The following is a 21,716-nucleotide window of genomic DNA, read 5'->3' on the forward strand; positions in this document are numbered from 1 at the left end:
AACAGGCAGAGACTTTTTAACTAAGTATGCCTGATAAAGCATATTCACAATTTCCAGGGGAAACCCTCCTCCATGGCAGGAGCTGACTTCTGTACCTCAGATTTGGAATACTTGGAAGATTTATGAGGTTTATCGCTGGAGCCCTGCTGAATGAGAGAAACTGCAAACAGCTGAAAACAGCTCACTGGGAGATCCTTTGCCCCAGTGAACTAGAAATCTGGATTTCAAGTCTTCTGACTGCCCCACTGGCCTGACCACCATGGCCGGAGACCTCCGCCACCCTCGGACACACCGCGCAGACGTCTGGTGGAGGAATGTAGTCTGGCTCTGATCTCTGTCATGCTACCACGGAACAGCTCAGCCTGCGCTCTGCCCACTAGTGGACGAACCTGGGGTGAGCAAGCTCCCAAGGGAACGGTCCTTGAGCCGTGATCTGATGTGCAGGTTGTCCAGGGGGCTTACTGACAAGCAAGGAACCCTCCAGAAGCAGACTTTTTTCAAAGGTCTGTGATCTTCCATAGTCAAGGATGTCCTCGCAGGGAACATCCACAGCAATATTATCATTTCAAATGGACTCACTGTCTGGTGTGACCTCCACTCTCTGAACCCCATCACTAGTCCTCTTCCTCAGTTATGGAATACCTTCTTCACCTTTCCAGTTCTGGTCTAAAGATTAACTCAGTATAGATTCATCTCATGGTCATCAGCGCTTTTTATTCTCCATTAGAAAAGAAACCATTATCTGCACATCCCTTAGTTTCCAGATTCATGAAAGGACTTTACCCCAGCCTCCTGCTATTGCCTGATACCTCAATATCATTTTTTCTGTACTTATGAAGTCTTCCTTTGAACCACTCTTAAATTGCTCACTCAAACATCTTATTTGGAAAATGGTATTCCTCATAGACCTTACATCTGCATGGTGGGTTAGTGAACTACAAGCACTTGTCTCAGATCCACCCTATACAAGATTTTACCTTGATAGAGTTGTTCTATGAATACATCTGAAATTCTTCCTGAAAGTTGGCTCCGAGTTTCATCTCAACCAATCCATAGTTTTGCCTGTCTTCCCAGGGCCACATTCTTATCCTGGTGAAGCAGCTCTCCACACATTGGATTGTAAATATTGCTGTGTGGAATATTTTCTGGAAGCTTCAATGATAACTGATACCGGAGCAGGGTGAAGGCATTTACCCATTTGGAAAGAGATACCATGCTGTAAGTGCTAATGAGTGTAGATTGGGATGAAGGAGAGATCCTTTGTTCTATGTGAGCAACATTGGAAACAGTTGATGTATGATGGATTCCTGAACAGTGAGCTATAGGAGGAGAGGGAACCATGATTGACATAGCCAATGGGGTGCGATGAGAATCATGGTGCCCCGATCTTGGCAAAGTTTGAGTAAAGATTTGCTGATGAGAGGTATTGGAGGGAATGCATACAGGAACTTGTTTCTCTAGTCCAGCCAAAAGGCATCCAACTCTAATTGATTGGGAGTGTGTAGTCTATAGCAGAAAAATACAAGTTCTGGGGGAAATCAAAGAGATTTATTTTGTGGGTCCCCCAATTGGAGAAGATCTGTTGTAAGATAGATGTGTTGAAAGACCACTCATGAGGTTGAAGGAGTCTGCTTAATTTGTCTGATTAGATGTTCTACTTCCCTGCTAGATAAACCACTCTGAGAGGTATGTTGTGAGTAATCGCTCAAGTCCAAATTTCTATTGCTTCCCTGCAGAGAGGACACGACCCTGTGCCTCCTTGTTTGCTCAAGCAGAACATGGCAACTTGATTGTTAGTGCAGATGAGGCCTATTTGATTCTGCTAAGGTAGATGGGGTGTCCTAAGGGATCTGACCAATCAGAATCTTAGGCCACTCCCATTGTATCCCAGAAAGCACTGGGAGATGGGCATAACATTTTAGTTGGCCCAGATGTCTAAGGCCCCTCCTACAGGCCCTTAGGTTTATCTTAGAATTCAATTCAAATGTGCCTGTATCTCTTTCAAAATTTTATATGGCATTTTTATTCCCCTCGTTCCCTTATTATGGAATGCTTACAGATTTTCCTTTGCAAGAGGCAAAAATTCAAACTCTCCCTTCCTTCTAGAAAAGGAATTAAAGATCTTCAGTCAATTTTTGGTTTTTAAATTTTCTCAACTTTGGAATGAACTTCCCTTAAGTATGAGGAGCCCCAGTTCTTTCCAGAATTGTATCATATGATAATGCTACATGGTTTTCTAATAAAGAATTTCTTTGAAACCAAATTGATTTCCAAAAGGCCATGATACAGGGCCAATAAAATGATCTAGGGTCCCTGCTTCGAGATTATAATGCCAGCATCTATTAGACTTAGAGCTATCTAACTTTTGTCATCGAACTGGGGTCCAAAGTGCTCTATGTAACAAAAAGAACCAAGTTTGTCTCATAGAAGCGGACACTGTGCATCTCATTCTCCAAGACCAAATTCGTGGCCATTGAGATGCAAAAAATTTGATGCTTAATCTCAATGCTCCAAATGTCTCTAAGTCCAGCCCTTGGTTTTTTATTCATAAATCCAGATATCAAAATATGCCACTGTGCGGCTTCGTGTCCCAAGAAATCTGCCTGAAAACATAAGAACTCCAGACTATACTGATTATTGAGATTTTTCCATTCAGGGAACCCCTCCTGAATAGCCTGCTTCAGTTGCAATCATCTAAAACTTTGTGATTTATTAAGACCATATTTATGTTGCAACTGTGAAAAATCAAGCAGTTTACCATTTGAAATAACATCATTTAAAGTCCGTATACCTGTAATAATCCAATGCTTCCAAATGATTTTAAATCCGCCAATTTGAATCTTGGAGTTTATCCAAATAGATTGATTTGTTGATTTATTTATTGGGTTAGGTGTTAAATTACTAACATATCGCAATGTTTTCCATGTATCCATCAATATTCTGTTCTCTTTATATTTCCTAGGCATCTTAATACTGAGATAAATTTAGAGGAAACAAGAGTCGCCATTCCAAATACAACCAATCCAGGGTATTTTCCATGAGCTCTAGGAGGACCCAATACATACCCTGGCGTAAAATATAGGCTTGATGATACCTATAAAAGTTTGGAAAATTTACCCCACCCTCCGCAATTGTTTTTTGTAAAGATACTATAGCAATTCCAGGCATTTTACACAGCCAAAGAAATTTTGTAAGAATACCATTTAGCTTTTATAAAAGGACCCTTGAAAAAAAACTGGTATCATACTCATTTGATAACAAACCACAGGCAAAATCATCATTTTAATAGTTTGGACTCTCCCCCACCAAGAAAGATGTAAGGGATTCCATTGTTCACACATTTCTGTTACTTTTTTTAATAAAAATTTTTCATTCTCTTTCATTGTGTCCTCTAGTGTATTTTTTATTCTAATACCTAAATACTTTATTCCATCTACTTTCTATATAAACGAGAATGAATCAAATAAGCCTTTAGTACAATGCACATTAAGTAGAAGAATTTTTGACTTACTCCAATTTATCTTGTATCCTGAGAATTTTCCAAATTTCTCTATCAACTCTAGCAAGCATGGAATGGTAATTTCTGGATTTCTCAAATAAAGCAGTGTATCATCTGCATATGCAGAAACTTTATATTCCCAATCTGTACGGGGAATACCCTGTATCCCCTTTGCTTGTTGAATGGCTAATAATAAGGGTTCTAAAACAATATCAAAAAGCAAAGGAGATAATGGACAGCCTTGTCTAACCCCCCTCTGCAAATTAAAACATTCTGATAAATTATTATTAATATACAATCTTGCAGCAGGGGAGCTATACAACATCTGAATCATTTGTATAAATCCCGAACCTATACCAAACCAATCTAATGCTTGATACATAAAAGTCCACTCAACCCGATCAAAGGCTTTCTCCGCATCCAAAGAGACAGACAAAGCCGGATCTTTCATGGCTTATGTTAAATTTAACATATGAAAAGCCAATCTGGTATTATTAGAGGAATGTCTCTTGGCAACAAATCCCGTTTGGTGCATGTCAATAATAAAAGGGAGAGCCTTAGCTAAGCGTAAAGCCAATGTCTTAGCTAGAAGTTTACCATCAACATTGATTAACGAGATAGGCCTGTAGTTTGAAACCAAAATAGTGTCTCTGTTTGGCTTTGGCAAAACAATTGTTAATGATTCTGCCATAGTACCTGTAATACAACCTTTAGTTAGTTGGTATTGATATAAATTTAATAAATGAGGTAATAGGGTAATTTGAAATGATTTATAAAATTCTACTGTGAAACCATCACCACCTGGAGCGGATCCAACTCTAAGAGATTTCAACGCTGTTTCTAATTCTTTTAGTGATATAGGCTCTTCCAAACTTCTTTTTATATGTTCAGGAACCTTCGGTCCAATAATTAGATTCAAAAATTCTAAACCATCTTTTTTCCTATCTTCATAAGGCTCAGAAGAATATAGGTCTTTATAAAAATTTAGAAATTGACTTTAGATATTTCCAGTTTGAGTATGTGCAACTCCTTTCTCATCCTTTATTGCAATAATTTTTGTCCTTCTTTTCTTTGCTTTAAGATAGTTTGCCAATAATCTTCCCGCCTTATTTGAACTTCCATAATACAAAGTTTGTTGGGAAAACAAATCTTTCCTTATAAATTTTGAAGATATCTCATTATATTTTCCTTTTGCTTTTAATAAAGCCTGTAAAGTATTTTGCTCCCATTTAGTTTCCAAATGTTTAATTTCTTTCTCCAAATCAGAAAATTGTTTTTTTTAAGTTGTTTTCTGATATATGCCGAGTACGAAATAATATTTCCTCTCATGGTAGCCTTAAATGCATCCCATATTGTTTCTATGGTAATTTCTTCTGAAGTATTAATTTGAAAAAATTCAATCATTTTTAATTTAAATTCTTCAAGGAAATTTGAATCCGCAATCAATGTATTATCGAATCTCCATACAGACCTGCTATAATCTTGCTCATCTAACTTAAATTCGACCCATATACCACTATGATCAGACAAAATGATAGGATCTATGGAGGCTTTTGTCACTTGTTGTACTATTATATTTGAGACAAAAATATAATCTAATCTTGAAAAGGACTTGTGAACTTGCGAGCAAAAAAAAAAAATTCCCGTTCATTAAAATGAAGTATCCGCCATATATCTTTCAAATCACAAGATTGTATCAGATTATCTAACCCTAAGGATTTCATAATTTTACTTGTTTTATTTTAATCTATTAATGGATCCATCACAGCATTGAAATCTCCAGCCACCACTAAATTAGTAGCAGCCAGTGGGAGTAATAATTGTTGTAACTTCTTAAAAAATTCACTTTGATTCGTATTTGGAGCATACACATTAAACAATTCCAGGGTATTATTTCCCATGCTCATTATCACATGTACCCACCTACCCAAGAGATCAGAATCAATCAATTGAAAATTAGATGAACATTTTTTATTTATTAGTATGGCAACCCCAGCTTTTTTCCCAATTGCAGGGGCGAAAAATATTCAATAATCAAATTTTGAAGAGCATATTTATTAAAAGTAATTTTATACTCCTATTTTTTGCTTGGAACTAATAGTTATGACATAAAAACACTGCACTCATACATATCTGTCAGCCTCACCCACTGATTATTAAATTACACTCAATGTTAAAATGATAAAATCTAAGCATTAACTCTTTCTAGAGCTCATTTGGAAGTGAATGCATTTTTTTGGGCTAGCTCCAACTCTATGTAAGATTGCTCCTTGATATTCAGGCACAATTGTCATTGAAAAAAATGTAAAGTTATGTTGAATAATTTATTTGTATGTACTTTCAGTGGCTTAGAACAGTGTCTCGCAAACTTCTGGTTAGCCGCAGCACGCTAAACCCTGTGCCGCAGCTGAAGGGCCATCCGGAAGTGCACGGACGTTGACGTGATGATGTCATGTGTATGCATAATGTCATCACGCTGATGTGCGCAGATTTGTGAAGGCCCCCCAGAAGGGGCCCTGAGCCACCAGGGGGGTGTGTGTGTGTGTGTGGCTGCAACAGGAGAGGCATGTAGAAGAGCAGAGGCACTGGCTAACTGCCTATAAAATGTGCCTTCACACCAGCGTCTCGTGGCACACTCAGAATCTTGCTGCGGCTCACTAGTGTGCTGTGGTACAGAGTTTGCAATGCACTGACTTAAAAGGATAAATGGAGCGCACCTGATGATTTTTGATATAGCTGTTTGAAATGCTTTCCTGTAATCTCAGATACATATACTCCTTGTCAATCTTAATTTGTGAACGTCTTTTGGATTTGGATTTGTACAACGCTGTGAACTTTTATGGCCGGCAGTATAGCAATTAAACATTTATTTCACACTTTTTAATTTGTTTGGTACCACTTGAGCGCTAAGTAAACACTAAAAAGTCCAACAGGACAGAGAAACCACAGGTATAAAACAGTACAAAAGGAAGTGGGAACTGGGAACGGACAATGAACACTCTATTAAAGATCACTGATGTAAAACCAACTCGTTTATTTCAGAAAAGGATACAAGCAGAAGCTGTGGACCCGATACAGCATCTGAGGAACGCCTGCATCAGGGGTCACTGTGGCGTATATGTTCACAGATGGCAGGTCTCGGATAAAACAAAGCTCGGTCCAACTAACATGCCAGAGTAACCAAAATCACTGAAAAGCTATGGAAGCATTTGGCTTCTGCTTGTGTCCTTTTCTGAAATAAACAAGTTGGCTTTACATCAGTAATCTTCAGTGGAGTGTTCATTGTCTGTTCCCACTTCCTTTTGTACCACTTGAGAGCTACCACTACAAGCCCTGAAAAGCAGCCTGTGGCTTCTGTAACTACACTATTCTAGAAATCTGAGAAATACAAAGCCTAGGAGTGCCTGGTGCTGAGGCATGGGAGTTAAAACAAGCTACCAGTAGTGGCCAGTACAGTTCAGTTCCACTTGTGACAGTTCTTTCTACCAAGAACAACAAGAATAAAAGAAGCATTATAAAGTCATCAACATGCAATACCTGAGATTCTGAAAGAAGACGCATACAGCTACTATTAGCAAAATGAAGAGAGTGCCAGCGTAGGCATAAAAAAGCAGCGTCTCCGAGAGTCTTTCGAAAGTACTAAATGGCAGCGGACCAAACGCTTCTTCACATAAATACAGATTTGCATCAAAATCTCTACAGATAAAAAAAGATAAAGCTGTGATTTGCATACCACTTTTCTAGCCAGCAGAATAAAAGACAAAGTAAACATGCAAATGTTCATAAAGAGCTTCCGTCTACCAAATTCTTGACATGCTTAAATTGTCAGAAACTGCCCAGTAAAAGGGTATTTTTATAACAGGGTGCCTAGGTGAGGAGGGCAAGTAGGCACTTGCTTTGGGTTTATTTTATACAGACAGATAGGTGTCCTATGTATGTATTTGATAAAAATAAATAAATAAATACACCAGCAAAGCTGTGGATATTGTGGCTAAAATGAAACCATGGATGTTTGTTCTTGCCCGGGAGTATGTGTAAATTTTATAAAGTATATGTACCCCCCTCGTGCCCCAAAATCTGCTCGTGAAAACACTGTTTACACAAAAATGTATGTGGCTCTCGTCACCGCACATACTTGTGCGTTGCTGAAATAGCTGTGCCAAAATGACAACGACCAAAGTTTCAAGTATCCATCCACACCATGCCCCTTTTGCTATTTGAACATTCTTCCATTTTAGACGTTTATATCCAGACTTCCTAAAATTGGGACTTAGATGTTTATATTGCATAAAAGTCTAAGTTGTGTTAACAAATATTATGAGGACAAAACAACCCAAAAAGCCTCAGATTAACGTAGCAGTGACAAATGCTGAAAGGCACAGGAAAAAATTGCTTTCAATACATTCATAGGCTGCACTATTCAAAGCTTGTGCATTGATCCTCCGAAGAGCCAAGGAATTGATGAAACAAGGTCACTTGTTGGGATTTGTAATGAGACATGACAGCATGGGAGCTCAAGTCATCTTTTCCAGCTAAGTCCTTGAACGTGCCTTTGGGTGGCTTTGCCCTGTTCTAAACCTATGCTGCAAAACGAGGAAGTTTTTTTGCCTATGAATGTAATGAAAGCGGTTTTTTCCTGTGCTTTTGAGCATTTGTCACTGCTATGTTAATCTAAGGCTTTTTTCTCCCTCTTATTTTGGGTGCATGCTGAGTTTGAATCGGGAGTGCTTCTCAGTGCCACAGACAGACAACATTTTTTGAAATTATATGAATAAAAGTCTAAGTGTCATTTTATGCATGTCTAACATGAATAGTGCTGCTAAAATAAGCATTATAGACTTGGGTATAGTAATGGAAATGATCCTTGCAGAAATCACAACTCCACCCATCTCCTGCAGAAGCAGCAGCTACAACGTTCAGTATTCTCAGCAGCTCTGAAGACACCATTACATTAAGGGGCAACTTTCAAACAGTCAGCACAGGAACAAAGAAAATGAATTCTTTTAAACACAGGTCAAAAAAAAAAAATCTGTTTTAAAGAGGGTTCTTTTGTTTGTTTCAAACATTTGGTTTAAAAACTTCTGAAATGTGCAATAAAACTTTTTAATGTATACATATTGATCAAGTTAATTTGTTGGTTATTGCATGTTAAATTGATTTTGTAAGGCATGCTAACAACCCAAATGTGCACTAACAAATGTACATCCCTATATCCTACATACTTCACACTAATATTCAAAGCAACAGTATCTCCAAGCAGTGGCGTAGCGAGGATAGGCGGTGCCCGGGGAGGTGGGCCCTCCCTCCCCGATCCTTTTCTATTCCCCATGCAACACTCGCACCCTCCCTTCCCCCGTACCTCTTTAAATCTTTGCCAGCATGCTGGTGTTGGCTTTCCCTCTGATGTCACTTTCTGGCCCCGTGACCCGGAATTGATTTCAGAGGGGAGCCAGGCCATTGCAAGCAGCAGACCTGAGAAGTTGTTCGTGCTGGTGAAGATTTAAAGAGATACGGAGGTGGGGGGAAGGGAAGGCGTGAGTGTGGGAGAGAGGTGCCGGCGCCCCCACCAAGAAGGCACCCGAGGTGGTCCGCCCCCCTCCCTTACTACACCACTGTCCCCAAAGAGTGTTGCTTTGGAAGAGGGCTTGCAGTTGTGTGAACTTTTGACCACAAGCCCCAAGGCCAGTAAAACTGTCTTGACCAATGACTTTGAAATTAGTGGTCAGGAGCAGGGCCTGTGCCTGCTCCCTGCTGCAACCACAGCCACACCAAAAAGCAGTTTACAAAGACCAAGCTGCAGCAGTTGCGGCTGAAGATCAACAGCCAGGAGAGGAAAGTGTATGCATAACTTCAACATCACCCTACGCTCACAGCCCCTCAGTGTGCAAGCTCTTCAAGACTGCCACCCTACTGCCTGGATAGGTCTTTCATGTTTCAAGCAAGTAAGCAGCAGTCTTGGTTAGGAAACTACATCAATGGAGCCAGGCTGACTTACGGCGCCTTTCGGAAAGAAATTAAAACTGTACTGTTTGACAGATTTATCTCCTAAACAGAAGCCACACTAAATTTATATTTTCCTTCTGTCTAGTTCTTGTGTAATATGTTGTACTTTCACTATTTGCATTTTGTAATTCGCTGATTGTCCAGCTCTCTTCAGTGTGAACCGCCTAGAAGTCATCTGACTATGGCGGTATAGAAGAATAAAGTTATTATTATTATTATTACCCACAACTACATACACATGCTCAGCTCATCCCTGAAAGAGATGAAGTGGCTGCTGAGCAAGATCTACAGTAGTGGAAGAGTGGCCTAATGTCTAGTACAGTGGGCTGAGAATCTGGGGAACAGAGATCGATTCCTGCTGCAGCTCCTTGCGACTCTGGGCAAAATCTTCTAACTCTCTATTGCACAGAAAAACCCAACAACCCTTAGGTCTGTGAGAGTGAGTGCCCTGAGGCAAATGCTCCAATGCCCAGTCAATCCCTGAGGGCGTCGGAGCATTTAACATACCGGCTTGCGCTATCGGGCTGAATAAAAGAGTGGATTAGATTGTGAGCTTACTAGCCACAGAGAAAGTACGTGCAATATAATAAATGTAAACTGCTTTGACTGTACCACAGAGAGGCAATATATCAAATCCATGATTTTGACCCCTCCTTTACCCTTTAAATAAGTTTGCTCCCACAAGGCAGAAGTGCATCACAGCAGCAGTGGCTTTCAATCAAAAGCTCTTTTATTTTTGTTTCTGAGAGCTATTCCCATTCCTTAGTCATCATTTCACTTCTTCTCCAGACTTTCCCATCTCATCCTGAATAATTATCAGAATGTTCTGGATCATAAGAAACTTTTAAGCCCAGTTCTAGTTTTACCCAGTTGCAGAAAATGAGATTACAAATCCATTGGTTCTAGGGTTGGAAATAATCCTAAGAGCAAAAGATCAGTGGACATGACATGACATGGCATGGCAGCATGAAATACCAATTATTTTGCTGAGGTGTTTCAAAAGATAATAACTCAGTCTTTGAATGTATATCTTACCTTGTTACTCCAAATCCAAATTTTGCCTTTATAAATTTAAATATATGTTCATCTGACTGAAGATGTAGGATTTTCTATTTAAAAAAGATACATATTTTCATTTAGTCAAAAATTAAATTATATTTCCACAACATATTTCAACCTTGCTCCTAGAAGTTGTACTAAATCTGGATATCTAATGAAAAATGGCTAACTGGGAGATGTGTTCCTATTAGGGAATGACATGGGGAAAAAAATTTGTCCCTGTCCCCACCCCATCCCTATGAGCTCAGTCCCTGCCCTGTCCCCACAAACCGCCTGATCCCATTCGTACAAGCCTTGAATAGTTATGATTTTATATTGAACTTATTTTATTAAAGTATAAAAAGAAACAATATTCTGTACAATTGTTATTTTATAAACACAAATAATACAGAGCAAGGATCAACAAACCCGTCTCCCCTCCCTTCACAAATATCCCCTCCACTATAAAGAAAACTGAATAAGCCAAATTATTACAGAATTGTCTTAGCAATGGAGTTTTTTGGTTTTTTTGTATTTTTTATCCCCCTTTTCCCTTTTTTTTTAATATATTGTATAATCGCCTAGAACTTTGATAGGCGATCAATCAAATTCTCATTAAACTTGAAATGCCACACAGAAAAATCATGCTAACAGAATACCGCAGTCACACATGACAATTGCCCCATAGTCAGAGAGAGCCCTAAGCCAGCTGGAAGCTAAAGAATCACAGTCTGGGCTTTGCGGTCCCCAGTTATGTCTAACACCAGTTTTAGCAGGATACACATTTCAAATCTGATATAGTCTAATCACAAAATAGAAAATAAAATTATTTTTTCTTCCTTTTATTGTCTCGTCATTTTATTCTTCAAATCATGTTGGTCTCAGGCACTGGTCTCTTGTTTTCTTTTGTTTTCTCTTAACTCACTTGCCAGGATCTCCTGACCATTTGACATTTCTTCTTTCTTCACCCTCCATCTTCTATCTCTATGTATGTATTGTTCCCCATGTTCAGCATCTCCTTTCTCTATGTCTCCTATTCATCCCTTTGTAATAATTTCCCCTGTGCCCATCTCCCTGCTTTCATTATCTCACTATTCTATGACCCTCTCCCCCTGTGTACAGCATCACTCCTCTATATCCTTAAGCTATCATCTTCATCATCTTCCTTCTGTGTTCTTATTTTCTCCCATGTCTAGCTCTCTTCTCTTTGTGTCCTTATACCCTCCCATGTCTAGCATTACCCCTCTGTGTCCATATACCACTCTCATACAGCATTCCCCTTTTTGTCTCTATTCCTATGCTCCCATCCATCTCCCCTCTTTTTGTATATCTTCCTGTGTTCAGCTTCCCCCCTCTCTTACTCCCTTACACCAATGTGTCTCTCGCACGCTCTCTTTTCTCCCTCCCTCTGCTACGTTCAATATTTCACTCACTCTTCCTACATCCCCTTGGATCAGCTTTACTCTTTCCTTCGCTCTCTTCCTCCCTGCAGGTCCTGCACCTCTCTCCCTTCCCTCTAGCCCCTTTTCCATGGGTCCAATACCTCTATCCCCTCCCTTCAGCGCCTAGGTTTGGGTCTGGCACCGCCCCCTTCCCTTCCCTCCAGCTCCACTCCACCCACCATATGTGCCCAGCACCTGTTTCCCTTCTCTCCCCAATCCCCAGACCAGATCCAGCAAATGTCTCCCTTCCCTTCCAGCAGCCAATGCAACCCCCGTCCCCCCTCATAGGTCTAGCAGCAGCCCAACCCACTTGCACCCTCCCTCCCTTGCTCCTGATCGTGGCTACCAGCAAAAAACCCCCAAAAAACTTGCAACTCTCCTGTCAGCCCCTTTGCGTCTCCAGGGGCGAGCCTTAGAAGCATTTGTAGGATGAAGAGGCAACATCATCACACACAGGGCTGCTTCGGACCCTTCTTCCCGCCAGGTCTCTCCTTCCAATGTAGGAAACTGGAAGTTACATTGGAAGAAGGGACTCGGTGGGAAGAAGGTCCCTGGTAGCAGCGATTGAGAGGGAAGGAGGGTGTAAGGCTGTTGGACCCACAATAGGGAGGGGGGCTGCTTGGCTCGAGAGGTGGGGGCTGCTGCTGCATCTATGATCACGAGGGGGGCAGCTGACAGGGAGGGGTGGGAAAGGAGGCGATGCGCGGCATATTCTTTACTGCGGGGACAAAGTCATTCACCGCTCCATGAGGCGATGAAAAGCCTTGTTCCTATACCCGCAACAACCAGTCGATTTTTCTCCTATTCCTGTGGGTTATCTGCAGGAAACAGTCACTGTGTCATTCTCTAGTTCCTATTTTTGTATGAAATGATAATTTAGTAAAAGTAACATCTAGGTCTAAAAACTAATTTTCCAATAAAATTAAAAGCCTCAAATCGATTCAGGAGCTGTACTGACAGAACCTACCTTAACAGAGCCATTTATAATGATGGTCAAACACATCATCAAAAGTAAACGCAGGAACAGTCGCCCGAGCCTGGCGAAGAAGCTGCCCGTTTTCAAATTCTTCTAGAAAACAAAAGGGTTTGTTTAATTCAGATAAATGAATGGTGTAGCAACATTTTATTGAACATGAAGTAGTCGACTGGACTGACAAAAATACCATACACCAAAGAACCAAATACTCCTGGGGGAATTTTGTACATTTGTACAACTGTGCAGTGCAGAATTTGCATACAATTTCACACTTGCCAAGAATGTGAAAACAATTATTGACCAGATTTGCTACGCCGTTTTCCCCCCAGACAAAAAGGGCATAATTTTATAGAGCATATTTAGTTTGTAAAATAGGTTTTACATGCAGAAAGTGGCTCGTTTATAAATAAGTAATAAACAAAAACAGGGAATTTTCCACTGAGAAAATATTGTTCAAATCAAAAGTCTAGAAGTGGAAGCAATTGTCACATCCATTGTTCACTCACTCTCTTTATTATTTTTTCAGTACAGTGGTGGAAAAACCTCAGACCTCCTAGCAGTGTCCATGATGTGCAATGTTGCAACTAAACAGGACTGCTTATCGATGAGCCATATATAATAATCGGGACTTGCTGTTACAAGGATCTGTGACATCCAAGGATAAGCCAAGATGTGTGAACAAATAAACACTTTTTTGTATTCAAATTTACGAGGGGGACGGGGGACGGGAGAGGTATCAGACACCATTAGAAGAAATTGGGCGATCACAAAGGGATGTCATTCAGTTAAGTGTTTCATCCCTACAGAATTTTTGTTATTAAGTGCCTATTTGTATATTTACATTTTGATATGGTGTTTTTTTGACCCATGATTATTATGATTAGTGGTCACTGCTGGGGTGTCTGAGATTTTTCCACTTCTGAAAAATTAATAAAGAGCGTGAACAATGTATAATGCACATGTTTTGGATGTGACAATTGGTTTGTACATCTTTTATAAACAGACATGTGTGTGCTAACAACAGAAAATGTATTTTATGTGGAGGTGTGAATTTGTGCTCTGTTGGGGGAGGTCCCTGTAAAAGCCTATTTCATAAAGGCACATAAACAGAAGATGATTTTCTGATTTGACCACTATTCTGGGTGACTGTCCGGGTGGCATTGTCTCGTGCGCTTTCGTCTATGTACCTTCTGGGTGCCGGGTCAATTGCGCATGAGACAAAGACGCGCCGACAATGCCATCCAGACAATTGTGCACAGGACATCAGCGCGCTGGATTTAAACAGTATTTTAAAGCACTCCGAGGGGGGGGGGAACCCCCCCACACTTTACTTAGAACTGTTGGAACTCCCGCTGGGAGTGGGTGTTTACAGAGGAAACTGTAATTTTTCCCTAAAAAAGAGGAGAAAAGGCTGTTTCCTCTATAATGGGGTGTTTCCCCCTCAACACCCCCCCCCAATGGGAGCGCCAACAGTTTTAAGTAAAGTGGGGGGTTCCCCCATGCCCCCCCTCGGAGCACTTTAAAATACTGTTTAAATCCAACGCGTTGACGTCCTGCGCACCATTGTTTGGGCGGCATTGTCGGCACATCTTTGTCTCGCGCGCTTTCGTCTATGTTCCCTATTCTGCTATATCATCCTGAAGCAGTTTTTCAAAACATGTTATGTTGAATGCTACAGCAGTATGAATCTGTTTATGATGGTATGGGTGCATGCAGCAGTTATGAACTTTAATTGTAACATTATAACTTGGAGACATCTTCAGAAGATAAGAACTACAGTGGTACCTTGGTTTACGATCATGATCCGTTCCAGGAGCATGCTCGTAAACCAAAACGCTCGTTTATCAAAGCAGAGTTCCCCATAGGATATAATGGAGACTCGGACAATTCGTTGCTACTGCTGCCAGCGACCGACATAAACATAACAGAACTGGGGCACTGGGGCTCTTTCCACAGCTAATCAAACTCACTGGGGCCTTGCATCTTTAACTTCTTTTTCGTTCAGTGCTTACATTCATGCCGGCTTTCTCCTCCTTCATGCCGCAGTGCTTGTTTCAAGCTGTGGGCAACAGTTCCCATGTTCCCCCCACGGCCGACCCGGAAGCCCTCACTGTGCCGCGGTGCCTACCTTCATGCCGCAGTGCTCTTTCCAAGCTGCAGGCAACAGTTCCCATGTTCCCCCCACGGCCGACCCGGAAGGCCTCCCTGTGCTGCGGTGCCTACCTTCATGCCGGCTTTCTCCTACTTGCCGCAGTGCTCGTTCAAAGCGGCGGGCAGCAGTTCCCACGTGCCCCCTGCGGCCGACCCGGAAGCACTCCCTCTGACGTCACAACGTCAGAGGGAACGTCTCAGGGCCAGCTGCAGGAGGCATGCAGGAGCTGCCGCGGCGGCCCAGAGCAAACACAGCAAGGAGGAGGGAGCCGGCAAGAAGGCAATCATCCAGGGGCAGCAGACGGAACAAACGCATTGCCCTCGAGCGGGCTGCATGGGGCAGCAGGTTGGACACCCTAAAAGGCAAAACTGAAGTGAAAGAGCATCAGAAAGCGTGCATTGCAAGGTATGGAGAGGGGGATGCGGGATGTTTTACTTTGAGACATGCTCGTATAGCGAGTCAAACTCGGTTTACGAGTCACAAATTTTACAAATGTTTTGCTTGTCTTGCAAAACACTCGTAAACCGCGGTACTCGTAAACCGAGGTTTGACTGTATATAAAAGACAGAAAAAGAAGCTAATATCTAGAACATTCTTATATCTAGTTTTCAATACCTGCACGACAGTCTCAGTTTTGGATTGATGGTGAAACTGGTAGTGAATTGGCCATTTTCATTATTATTACATTACATTGGTGTCTTCTATCCCACCAATACCTTTCAGTTCTAGGCAGTTTACAAAAGAATTGGCCTGGACATTTCCATGTGTTACATACTGTCACTCTGCCTACTTCTGATGGTCCAGTTTAATCATTTTCTTTTTATTGTGTTTGATAAGGTGCCTGATTTCGCATATTATTCGTTTTAGAATGCCTTTATAAAAAAGAGCCATAAAATAGGTATTTAAAATAAATTCTTTTACATGCTCTGTTATGAAATTACCCCCAGTATATCTAGCCCAATACTAGAGAGATCTTTGTATTATTTAGTCTTCTCTCAGAAATTTAAATTTTAGGCTCTAGTTCAGGCTGGCTATGAAAACTGTTTACAATGTAACCTTCAGCAAATATGACTAACCTACACTACTAGTTATTTTTAAAATTAAACTTACATCTTAATTTTATAAATAAAATTTTAAAAAGAGAAATAGTACGTGTAATTAACCACAATGCATCAGAAATTCTCTTTAGTTTTCTATCCACACAGTTTCTAACTGTACATAACACTTCCCACATTTTCTATATAATGGTAGGCATAATAAAAAGCCTCTTTGGAATAACTACCCATATTTTTCGTTCCATAAGACGCACTTTTTCCCCACAAAAGTGCGTCTTATGGAGCGAAAACCCAAGCCCCCCTGTTACCTTATTTTAATTCTGGCACCCTCCCTCGCTGGACGCGGCTGTCTCTCTAGCGACAGAACGGAGCACAAGGCTAGAATGGCAGCCGCATACAGCGAGGGAGGGCATCACAATTAAAATAAGGTAACGAGGGGGCGAGGCCTGGGCCTGCCAAATTAAAAATAGGTACGGGGGAGAGAGGGGTGGGAGGACTGCCTGCCCCTACCTGCCTGGGGGGAGAAGGCTTGAGGGAGAGGCCTGCCTGCCCCCTGTCCCTACCTGTCTGTCAACTACTAGGCCTGCCTGCCCTGTCCCTACCTGCCTGCCAGCCACTAGACCACCAGAGGGGGGAAAGGGTACAGAGCCTGGCAGGGAGGGGAGACAGGGTCCAGAGCTTGGCAAGGCGTGTGGGGTTGGGTGCAGAGCCTGGTAGGGAGAATTTGGTTCAGAATGTTTTTTTCTTGTTTTCCTTCTCTAAAACTAGGGTGCGTCTTATGGTCAGGTGCGTCTTATGGATTGAAAAATACAGTAATCATAAACTTAGGAGTCCTTTTACTAAAGGCATGCTAGCCATTTTATCACGTGCTAAACGCAAACACGTCCATTATAGTTTATGGACACATTAGCATTTAGTGCGCACTACAACGGCTAGCGCGCCTTAGTAAAAGGGCCCCTTATTTTATATAAAATTTGTTACAATGAGGTTTAACTAAATGTTTACCTGCAATTTCCTTGCTATCAATGCAGAAACAACAAAACTGAAAAACAATGATCCAAGAATCATGGAGTTGAAGAACTGAAAAACCCAGACAAGCTGTAAGCACGTTGCTTGTATTACATACAGCCATATAACCTACAACAAACCAAAATCATAAATGGTTAATGTACATCGAAGATAAAAATCTTTTCATATTGTATGAATATCTTCTACTGCAGAATTAAAACTACCCTGCCTATATATTTGGATGAATGGAAAATAGGTTATTAAAATTTATACAGATTTATTCATATTCTGATTCCTGTTGGAATTATGTAAGCAATATGAGACAAGTCTATGGTGGGTGTATTCAGTGAACTGAACAAAATCAGAGTTCCTGGGAGTCATGGGTTTAATACCTGCTCTTCTCTGACTCTGTGTAACCTTGGGAATTCACTTCATATGCCTTTGTCACCAAGTTCTCTCATATGCAATAGTAATTTTATTTACAATTCTAGGTCACCTTGGAATTATTTCCAAGAAACTACTGCTCTAAAAAGCATTTGGCACCCAAGGCAGACAAATGTATTTGCATACCCTTCTACACCTTCTATCGATCCCTAATCTTTTTTTGCTCTCGTCTTTCTTCCCTCCCCAAAGTCTGGATGGTAGAAGGACAGATGTACTCTCTCTATCCTTTCATCCCCTGTTTGATCTCTACTTACATTTCAGACATTCTTCTCCATCCCCTCTGCTTCCCTAAAAATCTTTGCACTCTAGGAAACTACTCCTCTTGCTTATTTACTCCTAGTTATGGCTCTTTATCCAGAAACAGGATTAATTACAGAATATGTTTACAAATATAATCTAAAATATTTCTGTCTTTACATTGTTGTCAAATCACTATTAAATGCAAGATTGTTTTCTGAAATACAAAACTTTTGATGAAAAAAATATTCTGCTGCTTCCCAAATAATATTCTTTTTCCCCCTGTCTCTAACAATTCTTGCTTGACTGCAAAATTCAGAAATAGAGGCTCTCTTTTATGAAGTTGCATTAGGCTTTTTATCACTGGCCGCAATGGCAGCCCTCCTCTTCTCCGCCCCCTGCTCCTCTCCTTGCTGCACGCGCCCCTTGCCTTCCCCCGTGCTTTTTTTGGCACTCTGTGACATCACTTCTGGGACCCGCACCGAGAAAGTAATGCCAGAGAGAGTGCCAAAAAGGTACGGGGAAGGTAATAGGGTGTGCATGTGGCAGGGGAGGAGTGCCACCGCCCTGGGCACCCCTCACCCTTACTACGCCACTGCACTGAGCACTGATTTCTGACCACCATTTACTGAATCTGCCCCTAATTGCTTATTTTTTAGCCAAATGCAGCACTCTCTCAGCTGAAAATTCACCTGAATGTAGAAGCATAAAATCTAGGTTCCTAAATTATGGCCCACTATCCATTTGCCTATGGGACATAGAAACACAGAAACATAGAATAAGGCGGAAGAAGAGGGCCATCGGCCCAACAAGTCTGCCCACTCAAGAACCCTCCCTCCCTGGTGTATCCATCCTTTATGCATAACTCTATAGCACCCCCACGTGTTTGTCCCATCGACATTTGAAGTCAAGCACGCTACTAGCCTCGACCACATGGCGTGGAAGTTTATTCCATCGATCAATCACCCGTTCGGTGAAGAAGTATTTCCTGGGACCTCTTTACTATGTTGTGTTAGGCGCTAAACTCATGCCTAACACAGCTTAAAATGACATATTGCAAGACAATATCTGCCAAAATGCCATCTTTTACACTTTCCTTGACTTGTGAGCGTTGGATGAACATGTTATTATTCTTTGTTCTGTTTTTGATGACATGTCATAGACCGCCTGTACTGACAATCTGTGAAAACTTCTTATGTATATGAGGTCTATGCTTGTATTTCTATGACAAAATACTAATAAAACTGATTGAACTTAAAAAAAAAAAATTGTTTTGGTGTTGAAAATTCTTACATAAATTTGTATTAATATTTAGTTGGTGCATTTGGAAAATTGGGATGTTGATACCTATGACTTGAAACAATAAAAGGTGAACTAGTTTGTGCTACGAGGTCCTTTGACCTATATATGTTATGTCTATGATGACGTCCATACATTTTAAAAAATATAAGCTTATACAAATTTAAGTTGTCATTGTTTAACCAACCTAACATAGTAACATAGTAGATGACGGCAGGTAAAGACCCAAATGGTCCATCCAGTCTGCCCAACCTAATTCAATTTAAATTTTTTAATTTTTTTCTTCTTAGCTATTTCTGGGCAAGAATCCAAAACTCTACCCGGTACTGTGCTTGGGTTCCAACTGCCGAAATATCTGTTAAAACCTACTCCAGCCCATCTACACCCTCCCAGCCATTGAAGCCCTGCCAAGCCCATCCTCCCTAATTCATTTGATTGTTTGGGGTGATCTTTCAATTTATTCTCTACCCTTTTCTTTTTTGGAAATCCTTTAGCATACCAAATCTTATCAATGCATCTTGTGATTTGGGGAAAAATCACTCTACCCTCCAATGTCTCAGGAACAAAATCAGACTGTAAACCCTCTGAGGTCAGGAAAGTAACCACTGTATCTGACCGGTAACTTGCTTTGGGAAACTAATGAAAAGATGTGCACTAAGTACTAATACAAAGAGTAACAGAGCATTTTCTACAAAACACATGGACAGCACAGTGATCAGAAAGAGAGCATTTTGCTAACTTACCTTTTCTGCAGGAAGCATGCCAAAACAATCCAGAAAGAATATACCGAGAGCTTGAATAAGCATCATGAATTGATTAAATTGCCAGCTTAGACTAAAGAGGAATGTAGACACAAACACAGCCAGAAGGGAGAGTCTCTGGGAAAAGGAAGTGCTAATGTTATTTCCATGCTTCTCTTAATACAATTTTTCACTTCTCACATGCAAATTTTTTAAAATGTTTACATACAGAACTAGGTAGCAAACAGAATGAGTGCAGGATAGGATGCACTGCAAAGCTAACAAGGTCCCCCCCTCCATATTCAAGGGTTCGGCACTCGTGACTTCGATTCTTCGCGGTTTTCATCTCACTGACCCACCCTGTCTCCTGGACCTCTCCACTTCAGTCTAGCGGTGAAGCGGGGCAGGAGCAATACTCCTATGCTCCTGCCCCAGGTAGAGCAGTGAACAAAAATGGCTGCCGTGGTCTTGCGAGACTTCACTGCTAGACTGCTAGGCTTTAAAAAGTAAGTAAGTGGAGAGATCTGGGAGGTAGGAGGGAAACAGGGGTGGGTCAGAGTCGGCTCTAAAGTTATTCGGAAATTTTTCTTATTCACGGGCCAGCTTTGCACTTAACCCCCACAAATATGGAGGGAGGAGTGTATTTAAAAACTTCTAAACACTCTGATGTAACATGTAACTACAGTGCAAGTGCAAGTCTGTTTGCAGATGCAATTAAGTCTCTTGCTACAAAATCGATGGGATGAAAGAATCCCAAATCAGAGCTAAGTAATGAGTCCTGCTGATGAATGCCATCCTGCAAACCAACCATTGTTTAAAGCAGGGGTGTCCAACCTGCAGCCCGAGGGCCGCATGCGGCCCCGTGAAGTATTTTGTGTGGCCCCGGTCGAGGGCAATGCAGTGTTTTCCTCTGCTGCACCCAGGTGTTTACCGTCTTGCCGGCTTCCTCCTCATTCTTGCTGCAGCATTGCGCGTTTGTGCAGCCCCAGAAACATTTTTTTTTGGCCAATGCGGCCCAGGGAAGCCAAAAGGTTGGACACTCCTGGTTTAAAGGGTGTGCAGGGTTGTTTTATTTTCTTGTATTAGTAGGGGTTTTCTGTTTCATCTGGGACGCTCTTTTTCATTTCTTTTGATGCATACTATTCCCAAAATAACTTTTGTGATTTTGGGAAAAGCAAACTGAATCCATTGCCTCCTCCTCCATCATGGGTAACCTTCTAGTAGGTGGTCAGCATTTGTCAATTTGATCTCAGAATTATGAGCCCAGTAGGAACCAAGCTAAGGGCAAGATGCACAGAGCTCCGGCAATTCGGTGGAAAACACCGGGTTGGGAGTGTTTCTGTTTGCCAGGTTAAGCTCAGCCTAAATAACATGCAAATTATATGCATGTCAATTGTACTGAGTACCATAGTGAAAGGGCAAGGAATTGTAGCTGGCATATGAGCACAAAAGCCGAGTATTAGGCACTGCTCTCGTGCACAGGCCCAGTACAGTGCAGGGCTGCTATCTGAAAGAGTTCAGAAGTCTTTTCGAGTTTCATGAGATTTAGCTGCAGCCATTGTGCGTGTGTGTCCCGTGCCTATGGTCAGGCCATAGCTGTTAGGCATGGGGCACACCTGCACATAAAACATGCACAAGCAGCTCCTATTCAAGCTACTGACAGCTCCGTAGTTGCCAGAAAATTTTGACCACTGAAAGGTGGGCATTCCTTGCTATATGTTACATGGAGTGCTCATTTTAATACTAATGAGCTCATTGTAATGCATTTGCATAGAATTCCCTGGGCCTGCTACCACGATTAGTAAAAGCCCCCAAGAACCCTT

General features: G+C 41.3%; 1 protein-coding gene across 8 annotated transcripts in view; it reads right to left on the reverse strand.

The window, feature by feature from the left end:
* The window catches only part of DPY19L3 (dpy-19 like C-mannosyltransferase 3), a 127,402-nt gene that overhangs the window by 56,216 nt on the left and 49,470 nt on the right, over positions 1-21,716 (reverse strand). For 7 of the 8 annotated variants that reach the window (XM_033940399.1, XM_033940406.1, XM_033940403.1 and 4 more), the window contains 5 exons: positions 19,897-20,031; positions 17,171-17,302; positions 12,950-13,051; positions 10,538-10,611; positions 7,037-7,195 (listed from right to left, as the gene is read on the reverse strand). In XM_033940399.1, the coding sequence (XP_033796290.1) occupies positions 7,037-7,195; positions 10,538-10,611; positions 12,950-13,051; positions 17,171-17,302; positions 19,897-20,031 (602 nt within the window). The remainder of the gene's footprint in view (positions 1-7,036; positions 7,196-10,537; positions 10,612-12,949; positions 13,052-17,170; positions 17,303-19,896; positions 20,032-21,716) is intronic. The other variant, XM_033940400.1, reaches the window with a different exon arrangement.

The sequence above is a fragment of the Geotrypetes seraphini genome, chromosome 4, assembly GCF_902459505.1.
Source record: "Geotrypetes seraphini chromosome 4, aGeoSer1.1, whole genome shotgun sequence".
NCBI classification, from domain to species: Eukaryota; Metazoa; Chordata; class Amphibia; order Gymnophiona; family Dermophiidae; genus Geotrypetes; species Geotrypetes seraphini.